Below are 22419 nucleotides of genomic sequence, written 5' to 3' on the forward strand. Positions count from 1 at the left end.
ACTTCCTTGGTCGTCCAGTAGCTAAGACTTTGCGGTCCCAAAGCAGGGGGCCTGGGTTCCATTCCTGGTCAGGGAACTAGATCCCACATGCCGCAAGTAAAGATCTAAAGTGTCACAACTAATACCCAACACAGCCAAATAAATAAATACTGAAAAGAAAATTATGGTGACCCCACTACCTGCTAGACATTGTCTGGGTGCTTAGGTTGAACCAAACAGACAAAATCCCTGCCTTACAAAGTGTAGTGTCTAGTCAGAGATAAGATACATGAAACAGATAAATATGCCCCAGGGGGAAAGAGATGTTATGGAGGAACTTCCCCAATCACCCTGTCTACAATAGCAGTCCTGCTTCCACCCAACCCTCTCACTTTATATCTTCCTATCCTGCCTTTCCCCTGGTGGCTCAGTCGCTAAAAAACCCGCCTCCAATGCAGAAGACACAGGTTTGATCCCTGGGTTGGGAAAATCCCCTGGAGAAGGAAATGGCAACCCACTCCCGTATTCTTGCCTGGGAAACCCCATGGACAGAGGAGCCTGGAGGGCTACAGTCCATGGGTCCCGAGAGTTAGACACAACTGAGCGGCCAAACCACCAAAGCACCACCCCACTTTAGTTTTCTTCAAAGCCTTTACTTCTGCATTTGCTGTTCTTACTTACTGTAAATAATAATGTTACTTGTTACTTCTTGCCTTTCCTACTACAATGTAAACTCCACAGAAAGAGAGACTTTCCCCAACTGCTGTATCTCCAGAACTTAGTTCAGTGTCTAGCACATACTAGGTACTTTCAAAATTGTTGAATAAATGAATGAATGGGTGCATCCAACTTAAAGAGATATAGCCCTGTTTTCCCACCCAGCAACGGCCCATCTCCCTCTGGGCTCCAGGCTTCACACCTGTCTTTCCCTCCATTCATTTCCTTGGGCCACGTGGGTGCCTTCACGGGTGGTGTGCTCTCTGTATCCTCATTTCCCACCTCCCTCATGGTGCCCAGCACACTTCATTACACAAAGAAAGTAATGAGTATCTGCTATATTGGCTGTTAAGAAGTACTTCACTTTTATCTAGCATTCCTCAAAAAGTGTTCTTAGGGTTTCAGTAATTTTCAAGAGCTACTGAAATGCCTTCAACAAAGGCTGCTCACGTTCACAGCGAGGCAATGGTTGTGTCCACTGTCCTTGATTCAGGCAATACTGCACAGAGTTCCCGACCATCTGGAAGCCTGGATCACAGAACAGACTGATTTTGGAGCCTGGCTTTACGTCTCTTGATGCAGTTCGCAGATGAGGTACTGATCCTTCTAAAGACGGGCAATCTGAGGGCAAAGAACACTGGTTCAGAGCTTGTCAGAAACACACAAGCAACATCACCAGGTTAAGGGTTTCAAATCATATATTGTACCAGTATTTGAGAGCCACTCTACTGATACTAAAACAAGATAACGTGTAACCAGATCTCTGGCATGCAAAATTTCTAGAAAAAAACTATTGGAGTCAACAAACAATTTTTCTTCTTTCAGCAGAAGTCTGCTGAATATTTTTAAGGAAAATGGTATTTTTGAATTACAAATAGTATTTCAGAATTAATAAAATGTTCTTATGAGTTAACAAAAGCCCTGAATTCTAGGATACCTTCAGAAACTTCTTTAAATATTATATATTGAATTTTAGGAGGCAGCTGGGACCATTCAGAGTTTGACCACTCGGTATGTATATTATTACATCTATTTCTTTCCCCTCTGTGCTACCTGCACATGGATGATGGCTAGTAATTACAGAGCCAAGAGAGTACCCCATCTCAAACTGGAGGACAGGACTTCGATGGGCATTTAAAAAAAATTAACCATATCCCTCTGCTCATCCTATTTCCCTTATTTTACCTTTGTTCAAGTTTCCTGCACAATTATTTTGTACTGTGTTATACAGAAGGTATTTAAGTATGTATATAAAAAATAACAGACCCTTTAGATAAGGTAGGCTAAACATGAATTATTAGGTAAACAGTAGACTGACAAGCACATGCTATTTGACCAGTAGAGAATCACATGTCTCCTTTTGCTAGAAAATCCCGGAGTAATCAAGAGACAGCAGAGTCTAAAGAAGAAGGAAGCTATAACCTGAACAGAATATGCTCTTCGGATTGATCTTCACTCTCCCCACAATTCCTGACAGGAAATCAGGCCAGGCTAGCACGTTTCCTTTACTGAGTTCCTCTGGGCATGAGGTGGCCAGCGATTTCACCTGAAAGTTTACAAATCCATCTTTTAGACAAACCTCACTTGTTTCTGGAAGACAGAGCTATTATATCTTAATCTGGTCCTGCTGAAAACATTCACAGGCTTGTGAGGGGTGGGGGCGGGAAGCAGAGTTTTGGATATAGGGAGTGATTTCAGGGGCAAAGGAAAGTTCTCTTCCTTTTCTCTCTCTCCCCTCCACCCCCACCATTCCTTTTACCAAATATTTCATAGTCGCTGGAAATTCTGAAATTCTACATATAGAATTTCTTGTCTAAAACTTTGCAGTTTGTTAAGGTGTTGAGGGGCACTTCCTCTCTGGCCTCCTATCTCTGATCTGGAGGTGAGAAAGCTGAGGTTCAGGCAAGTTCTGCCACAATAACAGTCAGAGTAAACATCTATCAAGCACTTTTGCTGCTGTTTAGTCACTAAGTCGTATCCAACTCTTTGCAACCCCATGAACTGCAGCCTGCCAGGCTCCTCTGTCCATGGGGTTTCCCAGCAAGAACACTGGAGTGGGTTGCCATTTCCTTCTCTTGGGGATCTTTCTGACTCAGGGATCGAACCCACGGCTCCTGCATTGGCAGGTGGGTTCTTTACCACTGAGCTACCAGGGAAGCCTGTCAAGCCCTTACTATATGTGCCAAACAATACCTCAATCTTATATGCAGGATTTTGTTCCATTCTGCCAAAGCTCCACTATGCAGTTCTATTTGTTTATCTTTAATAGATTTGAAAACTGAAGCACAGAGAGATGGGATAACATGTTCAAAATCATCAGAGTGAGTTCATGGTGAAACTGGAACTTGAACCCAGGCCATTGGACTGTAGGCTGGCTTTAACCACTAGCCCATCTGTTACTCTGTATGTGTGATCTTGTGCCAGCCCTAAATTTCTGCTTCTTGAGTCAGAGGGATTGGAAATATTCTTCTCTATGATTCTTTCTAGTTCTGAAATCACAAGATTTTATGAAACAGTCATGTCCAATAAAATTATAAAACATCACCAAGACACTATAAATAACATCTGCCTAGCTTAGTCTACTATCATAGCATCAAATGATACTGCTGGTAAGTTCTGAAAACTCAGCGGTGGCATAGATGTGGTAGCAGTAGGCTGTGCACGTTCGTACTGGTTTGTACCTTTGCATGTCATTACTGTCATACACTGAAAATGGAATTGACCTGCTGTGGAGACAGGACATAGTCCCAGAGGTTGAGCTGGCTTATGGAGCCCACAAAAGACTCAGCCGGGTTGAATCCCTCTCCTTTTTTGTCTTGTTCTTGCCCAATAACCAATGCACCACCACCTAGAAAAGGAAAGAAAAAAGGAAGAAGAGTGGCCTGGCTGTTCTTTCTAAAATGCTAACTTAATGAAGGCACAGCCTATACAAACGGGAAATTATAGAGAAGCTAAATTATCTACATTCACTGCATGATTTAACAGTAAGATGAGTTCAACATTTTATATAGCAACTGAAAAATCAGTCAAAGAGGATTTGGAACACAAGATTAGATTTATACATATTTAACTATAAAACTACATATATACATATATATGTATATAATATTTTATGTCAACAAAGTAGTTAAGTCCTACTTTGCCTCTTTAGCTCTAGGAAATTACCCTCCGTGACAGATTACCAGTAGCTGCTCTTCATCGTATTATTCTTTAGCCTATAATGCTTAAAGTTCTATTACCAATTCCAAGGAACATTCATTCCAGTGGCTGCTTAACGACCCAATCCAATGGAAACTCTTCAATATTCACCTCTGGTGACTTCTCTGTATCACTTGTTTCTTGGAAGCATTTCATTCTATTAAACTGCCCTTCCTGGCACTCAAAAAGGTCTGTACCCCTCGAGAGCTACCCTTCCCCTTTCTCCACTCTGCTTTGTGGCCGCAAGGTTCATGCCCATGGACTACACCACCTGGTTTCTTCAGTCCTCTGGCCTCTGTTTGTCTGGCCAATGGAGACCAGCCCAAGATAAGAAAGTGGGATGAGAAACAAGTTTAACTTCCTGGATACCTTCTCCCAGGCAACAGATGGAAGGGGCTGGAAGGGGCCACTTTCCTCTGCCTTGCATCATTGCTCCCACTGGGTGATTTCTCCCCATCACTACAGGTTCACCTACATTCTGGTGACAACTCCCACTCTCTGTCACTTCATGTACATCTCTTGTGCCTTTCCATAGCTACTAGGCATGGGTATTTTACTACCTCATTTTGGTTCTCTTAACCTTGCCCAGGACAGCATTCTAAGTCATTTCAATTGTGTTCTGACTCTTTGTCTCCCTATGGACCACAGCCTGCCAGGTTCCTCCGTCCATAGGATTTTCCAGGCAAGAATACTGGAGTGGGTTGCCATTTCCTACTCCAAGGGATCTTCCCAACCTAGGGATCGAAACCGCACCTCTTGCGTCTACCTGCATTGGCAGGCGGGTTCTTTACCACTAGCTGGGAAGCCCACATCTTTGAAAACAATCCTTTCATTAAATTCTTCAGTTATCCTTCTGGTGTGTGTCACTTGTTTCCTGCCAGGAGCCCTCCTGATTGCAGCTGGTTTCCATGACAGCATCCTCCCCTGGTTCTCCTTGAGCCTTTCTACTCACCCTCAGTCTCCCTTCTCCACCTGCCTCTTAGATTCCGATGCACCCAGGATTCTACCCTGGCTTCATCTCTTCTTCCTTCACTTACTCTCCCATGTGATCTCCTGCAAATCCATGTCTGTAGAGCCCTCATTCATGATTTCCCAACCTATATTTTTCTCTTATAAAATTAATAATTAAAAATGAATATATACACATGGAAGAACGTTTTTAAAAATTAAGTATAAGGAATTCTTCCTATTCAGGAAAAATCACTTAACAGTTCTGTGTATTTCTTTCTAGATTATATGTTTTTAAAATTATTTTTTTAGTATGTGTGTGTGAGAGAGATTTTAAAACACACAGCATAGGATCCTATTACACATGATGTTGGAAGCTTGCTTTTCTTGAACATAATTTCATTTCATGAGTTTTCAGTTCCATTCAGTTCAGTTCAGTTGCTCAGTCACATCTGACTCTTTGCAACCCCATGAATTGCAGCGCTCTAGGCCTCCCTGTCCATCACCAACTCCTGGAGTTCACTCAAACTCACGTCCATCGAGTTGGTGATGCCATCCAGCCATCTCATCCTCTGTCGTCCCCTTCTCCTCTTGCCCCCAATCCCTCCCAGCATCAGAGTCTTTTCCAATGAGTCAACTCTTCGCATGAGGTGGCCAAAGTACTGGAGTTTCAGCTGTAGCATCATTCCTTCCAAAGAAATCCCAGGGTTGATCTCCTTCAGAATGGACTGGTTGGATCTCCTTGCAGTCCAAGGGACTCTCAAGAGTCTTCTACTTCATCATGTGAATGTGCAACAATCCATAATTTTCTTAATTGACTAAGTTAACAACCATTTCTTACTGGGTACTGGAGGTGTTTCCAGGCTCGGTACCGAGGTAATGCTGAACTAATTCATAGATACACAGATATTTGTTCAGATCACCGATTCTTTCTTTTTGATTAATTCCTGGTAGAGAATTGTTGGTTCCATGCAAAGAGTTTCTCTAAGGCTGTTGATGAAATATTTCTAAATATCTTCCCAGAAAGTCTGGATCAATGTTCACACCCCCCAGGACTCTATAAGAGCATTTACCATGCTTAATTCTTGACAAACATAACCTATCACTAAAAGACAGTTCTGTCATTTTGATATAAAATGGTATCAAATTATGTTTTTAGCTGCATACATTTGTGGGATTAAAATTCATACTCAATATGTCTAAAACCAAATACAGAATGTTCCTCTACCCCTAATTCTTGCTCTAATAATGGTCCTTTCCCAAGAATTTCTATCTCACCTAACACAGTCTTCAATAAATATGGTCACCCAAACCACAGTCAGTCATTCACTAGGGTCTGTCAAATGCAGTTCTGCAATAGTTATGGACTATAATTCATTCTTATTGCTGTGGTCAGAGAACCATCCCTGTGGGTAGCTACTATTATAGTTTCAATTCTTTTAAAATAGAAACTTTTTTTTTTTACCATAAATGAAATAAATGCTCATTATAAAAATATCAGAAAAGGACCAAGAAGAAATATAAAAGCCACCTGCAATCTCACCACCCAGAGAAGGGAGAGTTAAAAACAACAACACTTTAAACACAAAAAGAAGCCAGCACTTCACTTCACAGGATAATACCACTTCCTGCAGAAACACTTTTAACGTTTCCTTATTTACTACAGGGAGCCTCCAGCTGTTCTTCCTCACATGACATACGTCACAGAAGTCACAGAAGAACCTAGATAGAGTAGGCTTACTGCCAGGTACAATGCCGAGAACCCTGGAACACTTAATACTTTTGCATTCCTTCAAAACTCAACTCTCTAAATATTTGTTTAAAAGTATTTTTAGAAGAGAGTTTGAGTTCTATGAGAAAAAGGGCATAAAAGATAGAGAAGTATTAGCAGTGCTCCAGCTTGTATTCTGAACCTACTTGTTTAGTGTGTATACTGATCACAAACCAAACCTAAAAAAAAAAAAAAAAAAAAAAAAGACAAAACCAACAAACAAAACACCAGCAATTAATCTCCTTCTTGGAAGACAATTTAGTAATCACGCAGTCAGTTCAGCATGCATCTTGGTAGTCTTATTTTAGATCCCAAAGGCATTTCTCATACAGTCACACAGCTCACCTAGGAAAAGCTTCTAATAATTCAGTCTGGATAATCAGGAGGTGGTAAATGGGAAAGAGAACTTAGCAAACTTGCTATTCATCAGAGCACCACCGCCTCTAGCATTGAATGGAAGTATATGCTGTTTGCTAAGACGTACCAGGGATGGGTGATCCAATAGAGAGGCCCATGCCACCGTCGGATAAGTTCCCATCGATGTAGACTTTCCAGGCTCCACCAGTACTCGTCCAAGTGATGGCAATGTGATGCCAATTACCGTCATTCACAGAGGGACAGTCTGTTATTTTTTCCTTGCCATTTACATAAAGAACCCAGCTGCACAAAGATTCAAGGGATACAATCATTAGTCATACGTTGTAATCCCTTACGTGGGGCATGTTACTATCTTTCTTCCTTTTTTGTGGGTAAAGCACTTTGGGTACAACCATTACCTCTTTTTCTCCATCTGAGCCATGTTTCATAGAAGCAGAGTTGATTATTAATTACCTTTTATTGTCTTGTAGCTTACTGAAAACTGGTTTGTGTTTCTTGAACACTGAGGGGTAGGGAAAATGTCTTAGGACAAGCTGAAACAAACTGGCCCAATTTGAGATAATTCACCAACTGTCTATTCTAGAGAGAATGAGTCAAGAATGGAAGGAATGAGAGTTTCGCAAATGTCAGTCTGGTTTCTTTTCTCTAGGATGTATGCTCCTACAACTTGGAACAGACTTCAGAGATGTCCTAGGAAGTCAGTCCTATCTCTCTGTTGCCAGAACAGTCACTTGGCAGATGAAGTACATTGATGCAAGGGAAAGAATAATTGGAAATAAACAGAGGTGACCAGCTACAAAAGGGTTCCAACAACCATGTCACTTAGAGAAATGTCCAAGTTAAGAAGCAGCGGAAAGTGGAGTATCTTCAAAAGCAAATGGAGAAAAAGAAAATATTAGGGGAAACTGATAAAGAAGAAGTCATTCAGTAACTGTATCAGCATCTTCTAAACCTCTATTCAAAGATGTTTATGAAAAGATATTTCTAAAACACAAATTGTTTCCCCACTGTTCTTCCTCCCCAAAATTAAGCAGGCAACAGATTTTCTCCTTCTATACAATCTGTCTCGGGGGAGGATTTTGAAATTTCTTACATTTTGTTTCTGACTGTTCAAGTCCACTAAGAAGGACAGGGTTTGAGGATGGAAAGATTTTCACCAGAACAGTGAGAATCTCATGGACTGAGGCAAGGAAGGAGAGCTCAATGTGTTGTCCCTGAGGCCTGGAACCTGTTCAGAGCAAAAGGCCACACGTTTGGGTGGACCTGGGAGGAAAAGGCCATGTGGTGTGCCACAGAATCTTTCTTAATCAAAAGGCATAAACTCTCAGCCTTGCCAAGGACGCCACACGTGGCGAACAGCCGAGGTTCTGAAAGGATCACAGAGGCAGAGGTAGCAGACAGCTCAGTGATCGGCAGGGTGGACAGACAACCAGTGGTCGAAGTCCTGCAGGTTGAGACAGGTTGAGCCTCTCTGTGGCTCTTTAGCAAAACTTTGTGGGTTTTAGATGATCCATGAGTATCTAAGACAGGATAAGCAGTTACTAGTGAAAGAAATCAGAGAAACAGCTAAAGCTGACTTTCCTATCAGCCCAGAGGGATGGGGCCCCGAACTGGAACTAATTGATCCAAAAAGACATAAAAAAAATGTCATCTTGCACCCTGGAGATTTCAAATGGATTCTTATTCAATACAAGGGTCTTCCAAGGACCAGGAGTGCCACGGAAGTCCTTTGACCTTTGGCCACTGACAGGTAAATAAAGGAGCACTGGTCTGAACAGTCAGTTTGACAGTTCTGCCACTCCCGTGGTGTGAGATTTGGGAGGGAAAGCATTTAGCTTCTCATTCATTTTACCTGTTAAGGGGCATCAGTTCCTCAAGTCCTTGTGAAGCTCAAATGAAATAATACATAAGAAGATATCTGGGCTTCCCTGGTGGCTCAGATGGTAATACTTAGCAAATAGCAAAACACAATCCATGTATAAGGCACTACCACTGAAATGCTGCCTTCGTATAGGACCTGTCCAGATGCTCTGATTGACTACCGTCACCCTGTTGTCCTGTTGGAACACTTGACCCTCCTACTGCTCCATCCCCTCCCATGTCAGTTCTAACCTGGTGCCAGGATAAGTCCTAACATGGCCTTCCTGATGTCTCTGCTTACCCATTATAATCGGTTAGGAGGAAGGTATTGTCACTGCCATTCTCCAGGGCATAGGAGATCGGTGTCCCGTAATTAATGTCGTCAGACGATTTCATCCAGAACGTGCAGGTCACAGCATGGAGGGTCGGAAGGACACCATCCAGCATGATGTAACCATAAATGCCAGAAACTTCAAAATCCAGGTTAAAGCCTGCTGACTGTTCTGCAACAAATAAGAAAAGAATGAGAAGACATACAGATGGCCAAGAGACACATGAAAAGATGCTCAATACCACTAATTATTAAAGAAATGTAAATCAAAACTACCATGAGGTATCACCTCACATGGTCAGGAGAGTCATCACTAAAATGTCTATAAATAATAAATGCTGGAGAGGGTGTGGAGAAAAGGGAATCTCCTCTACTGTTGGGAAGGCAAACTGGTGCAGCTACTATGGAAAATGGTATGGAGGTTTCCTCAAAAACCAGAAAACAGAACTACTGTACAGCCCAGCAATCGCACTCCTGGGCATATGTCTGAAGAAAACTCTAATTCTAAAAGATACATGTACTTCAATGTTCACAGTGGCACACACACACATACACACGAATGGAATACTATGCTATGCTATGCTAAGTCGCTTCAGTCGTGTCCGACTCTGCGACCCCATAGATGGCAGCCCACCAGGCTCCCCCGTCCCTGGGATTCTCCAGGCAAGAACACTGGAGTGGGTTGCCATTTCCTTCTCCAATGCATGAAAGTGAAAAGTGAAAGTGAAGTCGCTCAGTCGTGTCCGACTCCCAGCGACCCCATGGACTTCAGCCCACCAGGCTCCTCCATCCATGGGATTCTCCAGGCAAGAGTACTGGAGTGGGGTGCCATTGCCTTCTCCAGGGGATCTTCCTGACCCAGGGATCAAACCCGGGTCTCCCTCATTGCAGGCAGACGCTTTACCCTCTGAGCTACCGGGGAAGCCTGGTAATGAATGAAGTAATGCCATGTGCAGCAACATGGATGGACCTAGAGATTATCACAATAAATGAAGTACGTCGTATGGAAAAAGACAAACATCATGATATCACTTACCTGTAGAACCTAAAAAAAAGTGATACAGATGAACTTATTTACAAAACAGAAACAGACTCACAGACACAGAAAATCAGCTTATAGTTACCATAGTTACCAAAGAGGGTAAAGGGATAAATGAGGAGTTTGGGATTAGAAGATACAGACTGCTGTACATAAAATGAACAAGTTTAGCACAGGGAGCTGTATTCAGTATCTTGTAATATAGTACAGGGAAAAGAATATGAAAAAGAATATATATACATGTGTATATAAACATATATGACTGAACCACTCTGTGTATACCAGAAACTAACAAAACATTGTAAATCAACTATACTTTAATAAAAAGAAAATATCATGGCACTTGTGAAGCATTTTTCAATTGTCTAAGGTAGTAGCAAGTATGCAATACTATCGTCAAAGAAGTTCATTTCAGTAAATATGATCATCTGAGAAGCAATTTCAAAATTAAACACATGTTGCTTATGAAATAAATAACATATTACTTTAGTATTTCGTATGTATTTTATTATTATTGAGATATAACTGATTTACAATATTAAATCAGTTTCAGGTGTACAACACAGTGACTCACAATTTTAAAGCTTATGTTCCATTTATAGCTATTATAAAATACTCAGTCTTTCCTATGCTTATCCCTGCAGCCTATTTATTTTATTCATAGTAATTTGTACCTCTTCTATCCCCATACCCATCTTGCCCTCCCGTCTTCCCCCTTCCACTAGTACCCACTAGTATGTTCTCTGTAAATCTGTTTCCTTTTTGTTCAACAAATTGGTTTAAATAAAACCAACAGTGAATATCCAAGACAGCAAAAGCACTCAGCAGTGAAAGGAAGCTTTGAAACAGAATAGCTGGAAGGAGAGGTGGGGCTGGGGAGTCATTCAAGATGAGAGACTAAGCACCTGTGGGCTGATGGGAATAACTCAAGAGAGTGGAGTCACTGACATTGCAGGAGAGAAGGTGGGCGGGGCGGGGGGGGTCCACTGCTAGGGCAATAGGTCATTCCTGCTCAGGGCCCTGGTTCTTCCCCATTTCAGAAGCCCCAATCCTGCATATCCCAGTCAACAGAACGAAAGTCCTATAGCTAGAAGACTCCTACGTTCTGAGAAAGCTGTTTAGCATTAATTCTCAAACATATCCATGGACTCTGACCTTCTACATCAAGTGACTTATCCAAGTGTCCTTTTCTAAACACGCAGAATGTGAAGAGTTCTGCTAAATTCAATTTTCTCCATTTCACCCTCACATCTCTAAGCTCAACCTCCTCCTCTGTGCTACTGGAGATAACATGACCCACTTCATTGGACAGCTGTGAAGGTTAAATAAATACAAAATGCTTCACACAGTCTTTGGTATATAGACTGTGCTTAGTGCAGGTAAAAATTGACATTATTATCACTATACTTGGACTTCCCTGGTGGCTCAGACGGTAAAGCGTCTGTCTACAACGCGGGAGCCCTGGGTTCCATCACTGGGTCGGGAAGATCCGCTGGAAAAGGAAATGGCAATCCACTCCAGTACTATTGCCGGGAAAATCCCATGGACAGAGGAGCCTGGTAGGCTACACAGTCCATGGAGTCGAAAAGAGTCGGACACGACTGAGCGACTTCACTTTCACTATCACTATACTTGGTATCGTTCTTAACAACACGAAGCTCACATATACCTGTTTCACACCTGCTGCCTGAAAATCCTGGCTGACATTTACAGCTGTATGCGTTTAATTCATCCACACAGGTGGCCTGATTTTTACAGGGGTTAGACTGACATTCGTCGATGTTCAGCTCACAGTGTGTCCCCGTGAAGCCTGCTGCACACTGGCACCTGAAAGAACACACAATGTTGTGACAATCAGAAGAGCTGCAGCGAGGCGGCAGAAGCAGACTCCTGTTAGTGACAGCACCGTCTCCAAAGACTCGGGGAAGTTTAGTGCTAACGTGAGCTCTCTTGCATGTGGAATCTAAATATGCATACATGTATACATACCCACCCACAGCCTACAAAACAGGCTGGTGGTTGCCAGAGGCATAGGGTGGGAAAAATGGGTGAATTGTTTTTGTTTTTCCTTTTTTTCAGTTTAACTGAATTTTTAAAAAATCCTGAAATGCTGAAACTCATTTTCCACATTAAAACGGTGCTTTAACTATTACTTTTTAAAGTTCATTCAAATAAACCTATTTAAGACAACTAAAAAGCCTCTTGATGAAAGTGAAAGAGGAGAGTGAAAAAGCTGGCTTAAAGCTCAACATTCAGAAAACGAAGATCATGGCACCTGGTCCCATCACTTCATGGGAAATAGATGGGGAAACAGTGGAAACCATGTCAGACTTTATTTTTCTGGGCTCCAAAATCACTGCAGATGGTGACTGCAGCCATGAAATTAAAAGATGCTTACTACTTGGAAGAAAAGTTATGACCAACTTAGATAGCATATTCAAAAGCAGAGACATTACTTTGCCAACAAAGGTCCATCTAGTCAAGGCTATGGTTTTTCCTGTGGTCATGTATGGATGTGAGAGTTGGACTGTGAAGAAGGCTGAGTGCCGAAGAATTGATGGTTTTGAACTGTGGTGTTGGAGAAGACTCTTGAGAGTCCCTTGGACTGCAAGGAGATCCAACCAGTCCATTCTAAAGGAGATCAGTCCTGGGTGTTCATTGGAAGGACTGATGTTGAAGCTGAAACTCCAATACTTTGGCTGCCTCATTCGAAGAGTTGAATCATTAGAAAAGACTCTGATGCTGGGAGGGATTGGGGGCAGGAGGAAAAGGGGACGACAGAGGATGAGATGGCTGGATGGCATCACCAACTTGATGGACATGAGTTTGAGTATACTCCAGAAATTGGTGATGGACAGGGAGGCCTGGCACGCTGTGATTCATGGGGTCGCAAAGAGTCGGACATGACTGAGTGACTGAACTGAACTGAAGACAACATGTACTTGAAATGTTGTAGTGGTAAAAATAGAGTATAAACTAGTTCTGGTTATTCACACACTGGTGATTTCTCTCACCACAAAGTGCTAGGAAAAATATAAAAAGTTCACATGCTCTTCTAAACACTTACATATGCCATGCCAAGTTGCTTTAGCTTGTTTGACTCTCTGCGACCCCATGGACTGTAGCCTGCCAGACTCTTCTGCCCATGGGATTCTCCAGGCAAGAATACTGGAGTGAGTTTCCATGCCCTCCTCCAAGGGATCTTCCTGACCTAGGGACTGAACTCGTGTCTCTTATGGTCTTCCTGCATTGGCAGGTGGGGTCTTTACTACTAACACCACCTGGGAATCCCCACATACATTAATTCAATCCTTATAATGATGAAGAATATTATTATTCCCAGTTACAATGAGTAAATCGTGGTTCTGAGAGGTTAATTTGCCTAAGTCCTCTTGATACTAAGAGGTGGTGAAGGACTTTGATCTCAATCAGGACGCCACACAGTCTCTGGGGAATGCAAGAAGCCATTTAAACCCCTCCAAATGGAAAATACATCCGATGATGTCAAATACTGACAAGAGTGTCATGAACCATGTGGCAATGTCAAAGAAAGTGGAGGGTTTGCATTTCCAGAGCCCTGTATGTCCACTTCTGGTATGAATTCTAGGAGATGACTGCCAGGTGTTCAAGGACAAATGTAATGCATGTTCACAACAGCATCATTCTGCATGTTCATGAAGAAGTGACTGGGAAAATAAACTGTGGTATAATTACCAATAGAATACTAATTGGCAGTTGAAATGAGCAAAAGTGAAGTGAAGTGAAGTCACTCAGTTGTGTCCGACTCTTTGCAACCCCATGGACTGTAGCCTAACAGGATCCTCCATCCATGGGATTTTCCAGGCAAGAATACTTGAGTGGGTTGCCATTTCCTTCTCTAGGGGATCTACCCGACCCAGGGATCAAACTCGGGTCTCCTGCATTGTAGGCAGCCGCTTTACTGTCTGAGCCACCAGGGAAGTCCTGAGATGAGCAAACTAGAGGCAAATTACCAACCTTGATAATACAGTGTCAAAAGGAAAAACAAAATACAAAAGGATTATATATATAGTATGATACTACTTATGTAACATGTAAAACTATACTATTTATTGTTTATGAAGTCATATATGTAGTAAAGCAAAGTCTGAATGAGAAAGCTATAAACCGACTTCAAGACAGTGGTTACTGTTAGGGAAGAAGAGGAATGTGTGTGTGTGTCCCTCCATGCTTATTGGAGGGACTCCAAATCTATCTTCAGAATTTATTCTTTTTTAAATGAAAGATATGAACCAAATATAGCAAAAGGCTAAGGATTGATCACTACTGTGGTGAGTGTATAAACTTTTATTATTCTTTGTAATTTTCAGTATATCTGAAATATCTTTAATTAAAAAGCATCTGCCCAATAAATGTAGTTAATATTACTACTAGCATGTTTATATGGGGACCTCTTTGATATTGGTAATAATATAAATAAATGGTATTTGGAGGTTTAAAAGAAAATCTCAGTTGGAATTGGTGGGCATCTTTATGGAGTTCTGTGTATTTGATGGTAAACTTACTTCGGCTGAATTTCACTCATCTTTATCTGTCCATGCTTTTTTTTGGAAATACTTTAAAAACACTTGTTTTTTAAATTTTATTGAAGTATAGTTAATTTCAATTCAGTTGTTCAGTCATGTCCGACTCTTTGTGACCCCATGAATTGCAGCACACCAGGCCTCCCTGTCCATCACCAACTCCCAGAGTTCACTCAAACTCACATCCATCGAGTCAGTGATGCCATCCAGCCATCTCATCCTCTGTCATCCCCTTCTCCTTCTGCCCCCAATCCCTCCCAGCATCAGTCTTTTCCAATGAGTCAACCCTTCTCATGAGGTGGCCAAAGTACTGGAATTACAGCTTTAGCATCATTCCTTCCAAAGAACACCCAGGACTGATCTCCTTTAGAATGGACTGGTTGGATGATTTACAATGTTGTTTTAATTTCTGATGTATATCTGTCCATGTTTGATATCATTATAGTAGTTCAGTATCTTTGTGAAACAGATTCACTTCGGTGGCAACTAGCATTCCTTTTGAAGTGGAGAGTTTGCCCTCTTCACCTTTCCTCTAGTTAGGATTTAGACAAATTTGGTATTTATCAATTGTTTTGGACCGTGGGGAGAGTTTGGAACTCGTGCTGTTCATCTGGAAATGTCTCATTGCCTATGGTTAGGTGCTATATGCCTGAAGATTAAAAAAAAAAAAAAAAAAAAAACTATGAAAAGTTGATGCTACACTAAGATCTCATTTTCACATTGAGAGTGAAAGTCTCACTGGCAAAACTGGCTCCCTATTTCTTCCAGATAGTGTCCTAGCTGTCTTGGGGGATGGTAATGGAAGGGGGCTGGGAAATGTTGCAACTGAGGTAGAATTTTTTTTTTTTAAGCTTTTAACTTTTGAAAACTTGCAGAACCAGTTGCTTACTGAGGACAGTGAAGTTCCCTAAAATTCTGCAAGCAAAGCCAGTCTGTCTTTCTGTACTGCAGAAGCCACAGATCCTGCAAGGGGAAGTGAATGGAACAGAGCAGACTTGGTAGTGATTAAAAAAAAAGTGTTGGTTTTCAAACCACTTTCTACTGGTACCCCAGTAAGACCTGTCTTAGGAAGCCAGTCTTTCTCCTTCAAAACACCACTATTTTCAACCACAAAAGCTTAGCTTTAATTTCTTGTTTACACTCTGATTTCCCTGGAAATAAGGGACACTAAACTAAAAAAAAGTTTGAAAACCATGGTCATAGAATGGCTCTGTGACAGCAGAATTGCACTATTCCTTCTGATTTTAGTTGGTGGGAAAACTCCAGCTAAAATATAAAACATTAAAAACTGGGTTTTGAATAGTGATTCTGCATTTGCTTTTGAATATATGTCCTTCCTTTTATCTTTTATGACTTCCCAAGTATAGAACAGTGGTTTCAAAGTCTGGCTGTGCTTCAGAAACACAGGAGAACTTAAAACCTACCGATTGTCTATTACAAAATTACAGACTTTACCCAAGAGGTAGGAAATCAGAACATCAGGTGGTAGTCAAGATTCTACCATAGCTTATCCTTGGGCTAGGATTTGGGAACGGCTGGCCTGGGATTCAAAGTAATACTCTGTAAAGACGGCAGAATGACTGAACAGTTAAGATAATAAAAACAGCGAAAAGAGCCAGGCTTAGTCTCTTACCTGAAGCCATTGGCACCGTCCTTGCAGGTAGCTCCATTTTTGCATGGTTGGCTGAGACACTCATCCATGTTTATGTCACACCGGGTGCCCAAAAATCCAGGTGGGCATTTGCACAAGAACCCCCCAAGCTGATCTTCACAGACTGCGTTATTTAAACATGGGCTTGACTGGCATTCATTGACTTCTGTTTCACAGTGTAGGCCTGGGGATGGATGAGGATGAGAGACAGCCCAAAGGTTAACCCCTTTGGAAAACTGGAATCAAGGTGAGGACTCCTTGGAGGATGCTGCTTCAAAAGGATGAAATGGAGGCTGTGGAGCCACTGGGAGACCAAACAGGTTTGGGACCTATTCTTAAATAAGCTCTGGCTTTTCTAAATCATTTTAGGACTGTATTTTTGATAATCTGCTCTTTTAACCTTATCTTTTTCTGGAACTAACATTAGCAATGGACGCCTAATTGAGAAAATGTTTAAACAAAAATGAAACTGGCACATATAGTCCAAAATGTTCATCTGTATCTTTGATCTTGCCTCTTTCTGTCACTGATCATTTTCGGTTTTGGACTTATTCTTTACCAGTTATATATGTGTGTTTGTGTATATATAATATATAATATATATAATAATATATATATATACACACACACACACACACATTCTATTATTTAGCATTCACTTATAACAACATTTTATCATCTCCAGTTACTTCTTGAGTGTTTATCTTAGCATATAAACTCAAGTCTTCTCTTTCTGTCCCTACATATACATATATACACACACATGCACAAGAACATATTACTTTTTCTGAATTGCTTTAGTCAATTTTAGACCTGATGCTCTTTTACCTCTAAATATTTCAGTGTGAATTTCCTCAAAAATAAGGACTTTCCCTCATAAAATCATGGTGCAGTTATAAAATCAGATAATTAACATTAACTTATATAATGTCACTTGTATAACAGTAAATATCATGATTTGTGAGGCTTTACGGAACTCTTTAAGACAACTAGGAAGAACGGAAACATTTTACCCATGTATCCTTTCACACATGTGCAGTGATAACCAGCCAGGCCATCAACGCAAGTTCCTTTATTTAAACAAGGACTGGAGATGCACTCATTTACATTGTCTTCACACAGCTGACCTGTAAAGAATCACAGAATATTTGCGCTTGAGAAAACTGAAAGGAATTTAAGACTAATAGTTTCAAGCAAGTTGTTCAGGTGTAAGAGCAGAGAAATTGGAAATCAAGGCTAATGTTTATCGAAAAAAATATGCTCTTTGCCAAATATTTGCTGAATAATATCCCAATACATGTTATATATAGGGCTTCCCAGGTGGTGCTAGTGGTAAACAACCTGTCTGCCAATGCAGAAGACACAATGAGATGTGGGTTGGATCCCTTCCCTCTAGGAAGATCCCCTGGAGAAGGGCATGGCAAGCCAGTCCAATATTCTTGTCTGCAGAATCCCATGGACAGAGAAGCCGGGTGGGCTACAGTCTACAGGGTCACAAAGAGTCAGACACAACTGAAGCGACATAGCATTGAAGGATATCTACCTACCTACCTCCCTCACATTTTCTTTATCCATTCATCTCTTGATATATACTTAGCTTGTTTCCATATCTTGGCCATTGGCTATTGTGAATAATGCTGCAATGAACATGGAAGTACAGATATCTCTTTGAGATAGTGATTTCATTTCTTTGAATGGATACCCAGAAGAGGGACTGTTGGACTGTATGGTAATTCTATTTCCAATTTTTTGAGGAACCTCCATGCTGTTTTCCACAGTGGCTGAAGCAATTTACATTCCCACCAAGAGTGCACAATAGTCCTCTTTTCTTCATGGACTCACTAGCACTGTTATCTCTTACCTTTTGATGATAGCCATTCTAACAGGTGTGAAATGGTAACTCATTATTTTAAGGTTTCAAAGGTTTATATTGTAAGAATGAGACACTCTTTCCTTACCTGTATAACCAGATGGGCATTCACAAATGAATTCTCCAACTCGGTCTTTACAAATTCCATTGTTGTGGCAGGGCAGTGAGCTGCATTCATCAATGTCTATCTCACATTTTAAGCCTAAAATGCAAACACTGAAGGTCAATCAAAGAGAGGATGAACAGAAACAGAACTGTCCTTTAAAGGTAATTATCACAATAACCTGAATTTATAGGGAGTGGCAGTGATGAAGAAAAAGGAAGTATGTTAGGAATTACCATCTAATTAAGCATTTCATAAAGGTATTACCTCTTTCTAAATAGATTTAAGCTATCCTTACAAGGATACATAAAAGACAGCAAAAGATCCCAAGTCAGAAGTAGAGGGGAAAGAGGGAAATCTAGAAGCATAAAATGGAGCCAGGAATTAGTTTGATTCCAAAGTCAAAAGTAGAAAGTCACATGTACTTGTTACCAAGGCCACTGGCTGAGGAATGGGGGTGGTGCTAAATCCTGCCAGATCTCAACTCATATGCCAGGTGTCCTAGAATAGGGTTTATCTTCTCATAGGATACACACAGTCCTTCTATGGACTAATTCTGCTGAAATCCATGTTCTTCTACACAAGGAGGTCTCACAGAATGGTGACCAATAGCATCAGTAATCCCCTGGGAATGTGACAGAAATGCCACAGTCTGTGTTTTAGGAAATCCTCCAGATGATTCTAATGAACATCAAAATTTGAGAATCACTGTCCTATACTATGCTTTTCTCAACCACCTCTCATTTATAAAATTATAGGACAAGATTATTATTTCTTATGAAGTGTTGGGACAAAAATTCTTATAAAAATTGAAACATACACACACATACATGTGTGCACATGTTGAAATAAGTGGAAGGACAATATTCTGTATTTTGTCTTCCAACTTCTCTTTTGTGGTGAATTCTTTTATCTAAATACCACTTTTCTCGTTAAAATACTTCATGTTGGTGACACAAAACTCAAAAGGAAAAACTGCATTTCTAGAAGAAAACAGGAAATTATTTTAAATGAACTGCAACATTTAACGTATAGTTCATTTCTCCTCAAAAAAACTATCTTTCTGTACTGAACTGGAATTTGAACCAAGCTGCAAGAAAACACAATTCTTACATAATTCCTACATAATCAAGTTCAAAGCCATACTGTTTTCCTAAGCACAGCTTGCATAAAAATAGAAATAAACAACACATCATGGCCATAAGAACTTCCATTCGTGTGAAACAAATGAGAGAAATGAGTTTGTTTAAAAATGTTTATGCTAGACAATCTGTTCTAGGTTGAGTGTCATGCATTTGATTTGTGTTAGAATGCAACCTTGGACATGACCTCTGGAACCGTAGTCAAATTTAAATCATAAGTTATGATGTGATTTTTTCACAGAGAAGCTGATTTATTCTTCCTCCAAAATATGCAAAGAAAATTGTCATTTGTAAGACCTGTATACTTTTTTCACATATTGGTTTGTCTTGTTCAACCAAATTTTTGTGCATCATTCATTATCTTTTTAAGGTTTTTTTTTTATGCAGACCATTTTTTAAATTTTATTTTATTTTTAAACTTTACATAATTGTATTAGTTTTGCCAAATATCAAAATGAATCCGCCACAGACCATTTTTAAAGTCTTTATTATATTTGTTATAATAGTACTTCTGTACTGTGTTTTGGTTTTTTGGCTACAAGTTACGTGAGATCTTTAGCTTCCCAACCAGGGATCAAACCTGTACCCCCTGCATTTTTGAAGGTGAAATCTTAATCACTAGATTGCCAGGGAAGTCCCTAGTCTAATGTATCTTGTGGCATTCATTTTTAAAGTTTCAAAGTTTGATACTTGAAGTTACAATGATGCAGTATGAAAGATACATGAAAATTTGCATTCCTCTGTGTTACCTGTATATCCAGGCAGACAGACACACACATAACCACGGCCCAGCTGCTGGCAGGTTCCACCATTGTAGCAAGGGTTTAAGAAACATTCATGGAAAACCTGTGAAAAGAAAATTTATCAGAGACAAGTTCATTTCAAAGCAATTCTGAGTAGGGAGTTAAAAGATTTACAGCATTAGCTGGTTCCTATTTCCAAGTGAGTCCAGCAGGATGGCTGCCTGCATAACATTGGTACCTGCCATGCTGCTGCTGCTGCTGCTGCTAAGTCACTTCAGTCACCACGCTCCCCCGTCCCTGGGATTCTCCAGGCAAGAACACTGGAGTGGGTTGCCATTTCCTTCTCCAATGCATGAAAGTGAAAAGTGAAAGTGAAGTCGCTCAGTTGTGTCCGACTCCTAGCAACCCCATGGACTGCAGCCCACCAGGCCCCTCCGTCCTTGGGATTTTACAGGCAAGAGTACTGGAGTGGGGTGCCATTGCCTTCTCCGATACCTGCCATATATGGGCACAAATACTACATATTATTCTTGAGTGATGCTCTGCTAAACCCAGGCAGTGTCACTCAATGCTGGTTGCATGTTAGACTTCATTTAAGGCATTTAAAAAGTTTACTAAGGACGGGTCCCAACCCAGACCAGCTAAATCAGGAATCTCTGGAAGTTATATCTGCACATCATTATTTTAAAAAGTTAGCCAGTGGATTCTAATATGTCTCCCGAGGTGATAGTCATGTCTTTAGAGGTTCTATGTCCATTAGGCTCAGTTTCAAAGCTTCATTTATGAAGCCCTTACAAGTGAGAATGTTTGGAAGCAGGAAGTTAAAATAAGAAATATAACTTCATTATCCTCCTAAAAAATACTTAAAACCTAGGAATTTATTATGACATTGGGCAAGGTGCATTCAGATTAATGGCTGAATCACTCTAAATAATTGGTCTTAACTAGTTTTTAAAACAAATGGAGAACAATTATGTTTACGAGTTATGTTTCTTAATTTTTAAAACAGTCACAACTTTTCTCCAATAAATGATTCCCCCCCATTCCCACTGGCAAAAAATTTAAATATCTTTCATGGAAGTTGAGTAACTTGTTTTGCTAATCAGAAATGGCCTTTGGCTAATCCCAACATGCTTACTCAAATGATGGGTTATGCTCATGGTACATGTTAATTATTAGCAAATTAAAAGACTCTCCACATCCACAATTCTCTACACCAGACATCGCAGGGAAACATTCCAATTTCTGGTACTTAGGACTTCTAATGGTGCATTCTTGGAAAGTTCCTATTATAAGTCATAAGCAAATGCAATTACTCATTGATAATATTCATGACCCTTGATTAGTTGAAATTTCAAGTCTGGTAGTTTTCCTCTGTGTGACATGTATAATGAGAAATTGTTTTCCAAGCACTCCATTAGAGAAAATTTTACAAATACAAAGTAGACTTGCCTGACTGCTGACTTCATACTTCTTTTTGACATGTCCAGGAGAAGCAAGAAGCACTGCACTTTCCTCTGCTGCTGAGAAAGTTGAACTAAAGCCTAACAAAGTTAAAGGGAAAATATCTGAGAAACGTATTTGGTGTAGTAGATATTGCCAATTAAGTGCATTCTATTTTTTCCTTTTTCTTTTTTAATTGAAGTATAGTTGTCTTACAATGTTGCGCTAATTTTTGCTGGGAAGCAAAGTGGTTCAGTTTTATATATATATATATGTATATATAAAAGTGAATATATATGTAACTTAACATATTTTTTATAGATGTGTTTTTTATTCTTTTCCATTATGGTTTATCATAGGATTCTGAATATACAGTCCCATGTGCTATACAATAGGACATTGCTGTTTATCCATTCTATATATACGAGCTTCTCTCTTCTACTCCCAACTTCCCACTCCATTCCTCCCTCCACCCCCTCCCCCTGGGCAACCACAGTCTGTTCTCTACGAATAGACTCTATTCAAATGCCACGGTCATGATTTTGCTTCTCAGAGTCAGTAAAGCCACATATATTTTCCTTTAGTCATATAAAAAGACAGAACATAAGAGACAGATGGGATATGTCATTAAATTCTAGACTCTTAGAAATTTGGAGGTTATGAAGTTTGCCATTCCCAGAGTGA

General features: G+C 40.4%; 1 protein-coding gene across 1 annotated transcript in view; it reads right to left on the reverse strand.

Annotated features, from left to right (window-relative positions):
• Positions 1 to 22419, reverse strand: part of SVEP1 (sushi, von Willebrand factor type A, EGF and pentraxin domain containing 1) — a 211963-nt gene that overhangs the window by 62184 nt on the left and 127360 nt on the right. Inside the window, exons 20-30 of the mRNA XM_027550488.1 lie at positions 21745 to 21836; positions 20299 to 20395; positions 18393 to 18506; positions 17448 to 17561; positions 16417 to 16618; positions 11891 to 12048; positions 9153 to 9354; positions 7098 to 7273; positions 3420 to 3544; positions 2119 to 2242; positions 1147 to 1317 (exon numbers count right to left, since the gene is read on the reverse strand). Coding sequence (XP_027406289.1) covers positions 1147 to 1317; positions 2119 to 2242; positions 3420 to 3544; positions 7098 to 7273; positions 9153 to 9354; positions 11891 to 12048; positions 16417 to 16618; positions 17448 to 17561; positions 18393 to 18506; positions 20299 to 20395; positions 21745 to 21836 — 1575 coding nt within the window. The remainder of the gene's footprint in view (positions 1 to 1146; positions 1318 to 2118; positions 2243 to 3419; positions 3545 to 7097; positions 7274 to 9152; positions 9355 to 11890; positions 12049 to 16416; positions 16619 to 17447; positions 17562 to 18392; positions 18507 to 20298; positions 20396 to 21744; positions 21837 to 22419) is intronic.

This window comes from Bos indicus x Bos taurus, chromosome 8 (assembly GCF_003369695.1).
Source record: "Bos indicus x Bos taurus breed Angus x Brahman F1 hybrid chromosome 8, Bos_hybrid_MaternalHap_v2.0, whole genome shotgun sequence".
NCBI lineage: Eukaryota > Metazoa > Chordata > Mammalia > Artiodactyla > Bovidae > Bos > Bos indicus x Bos taurus.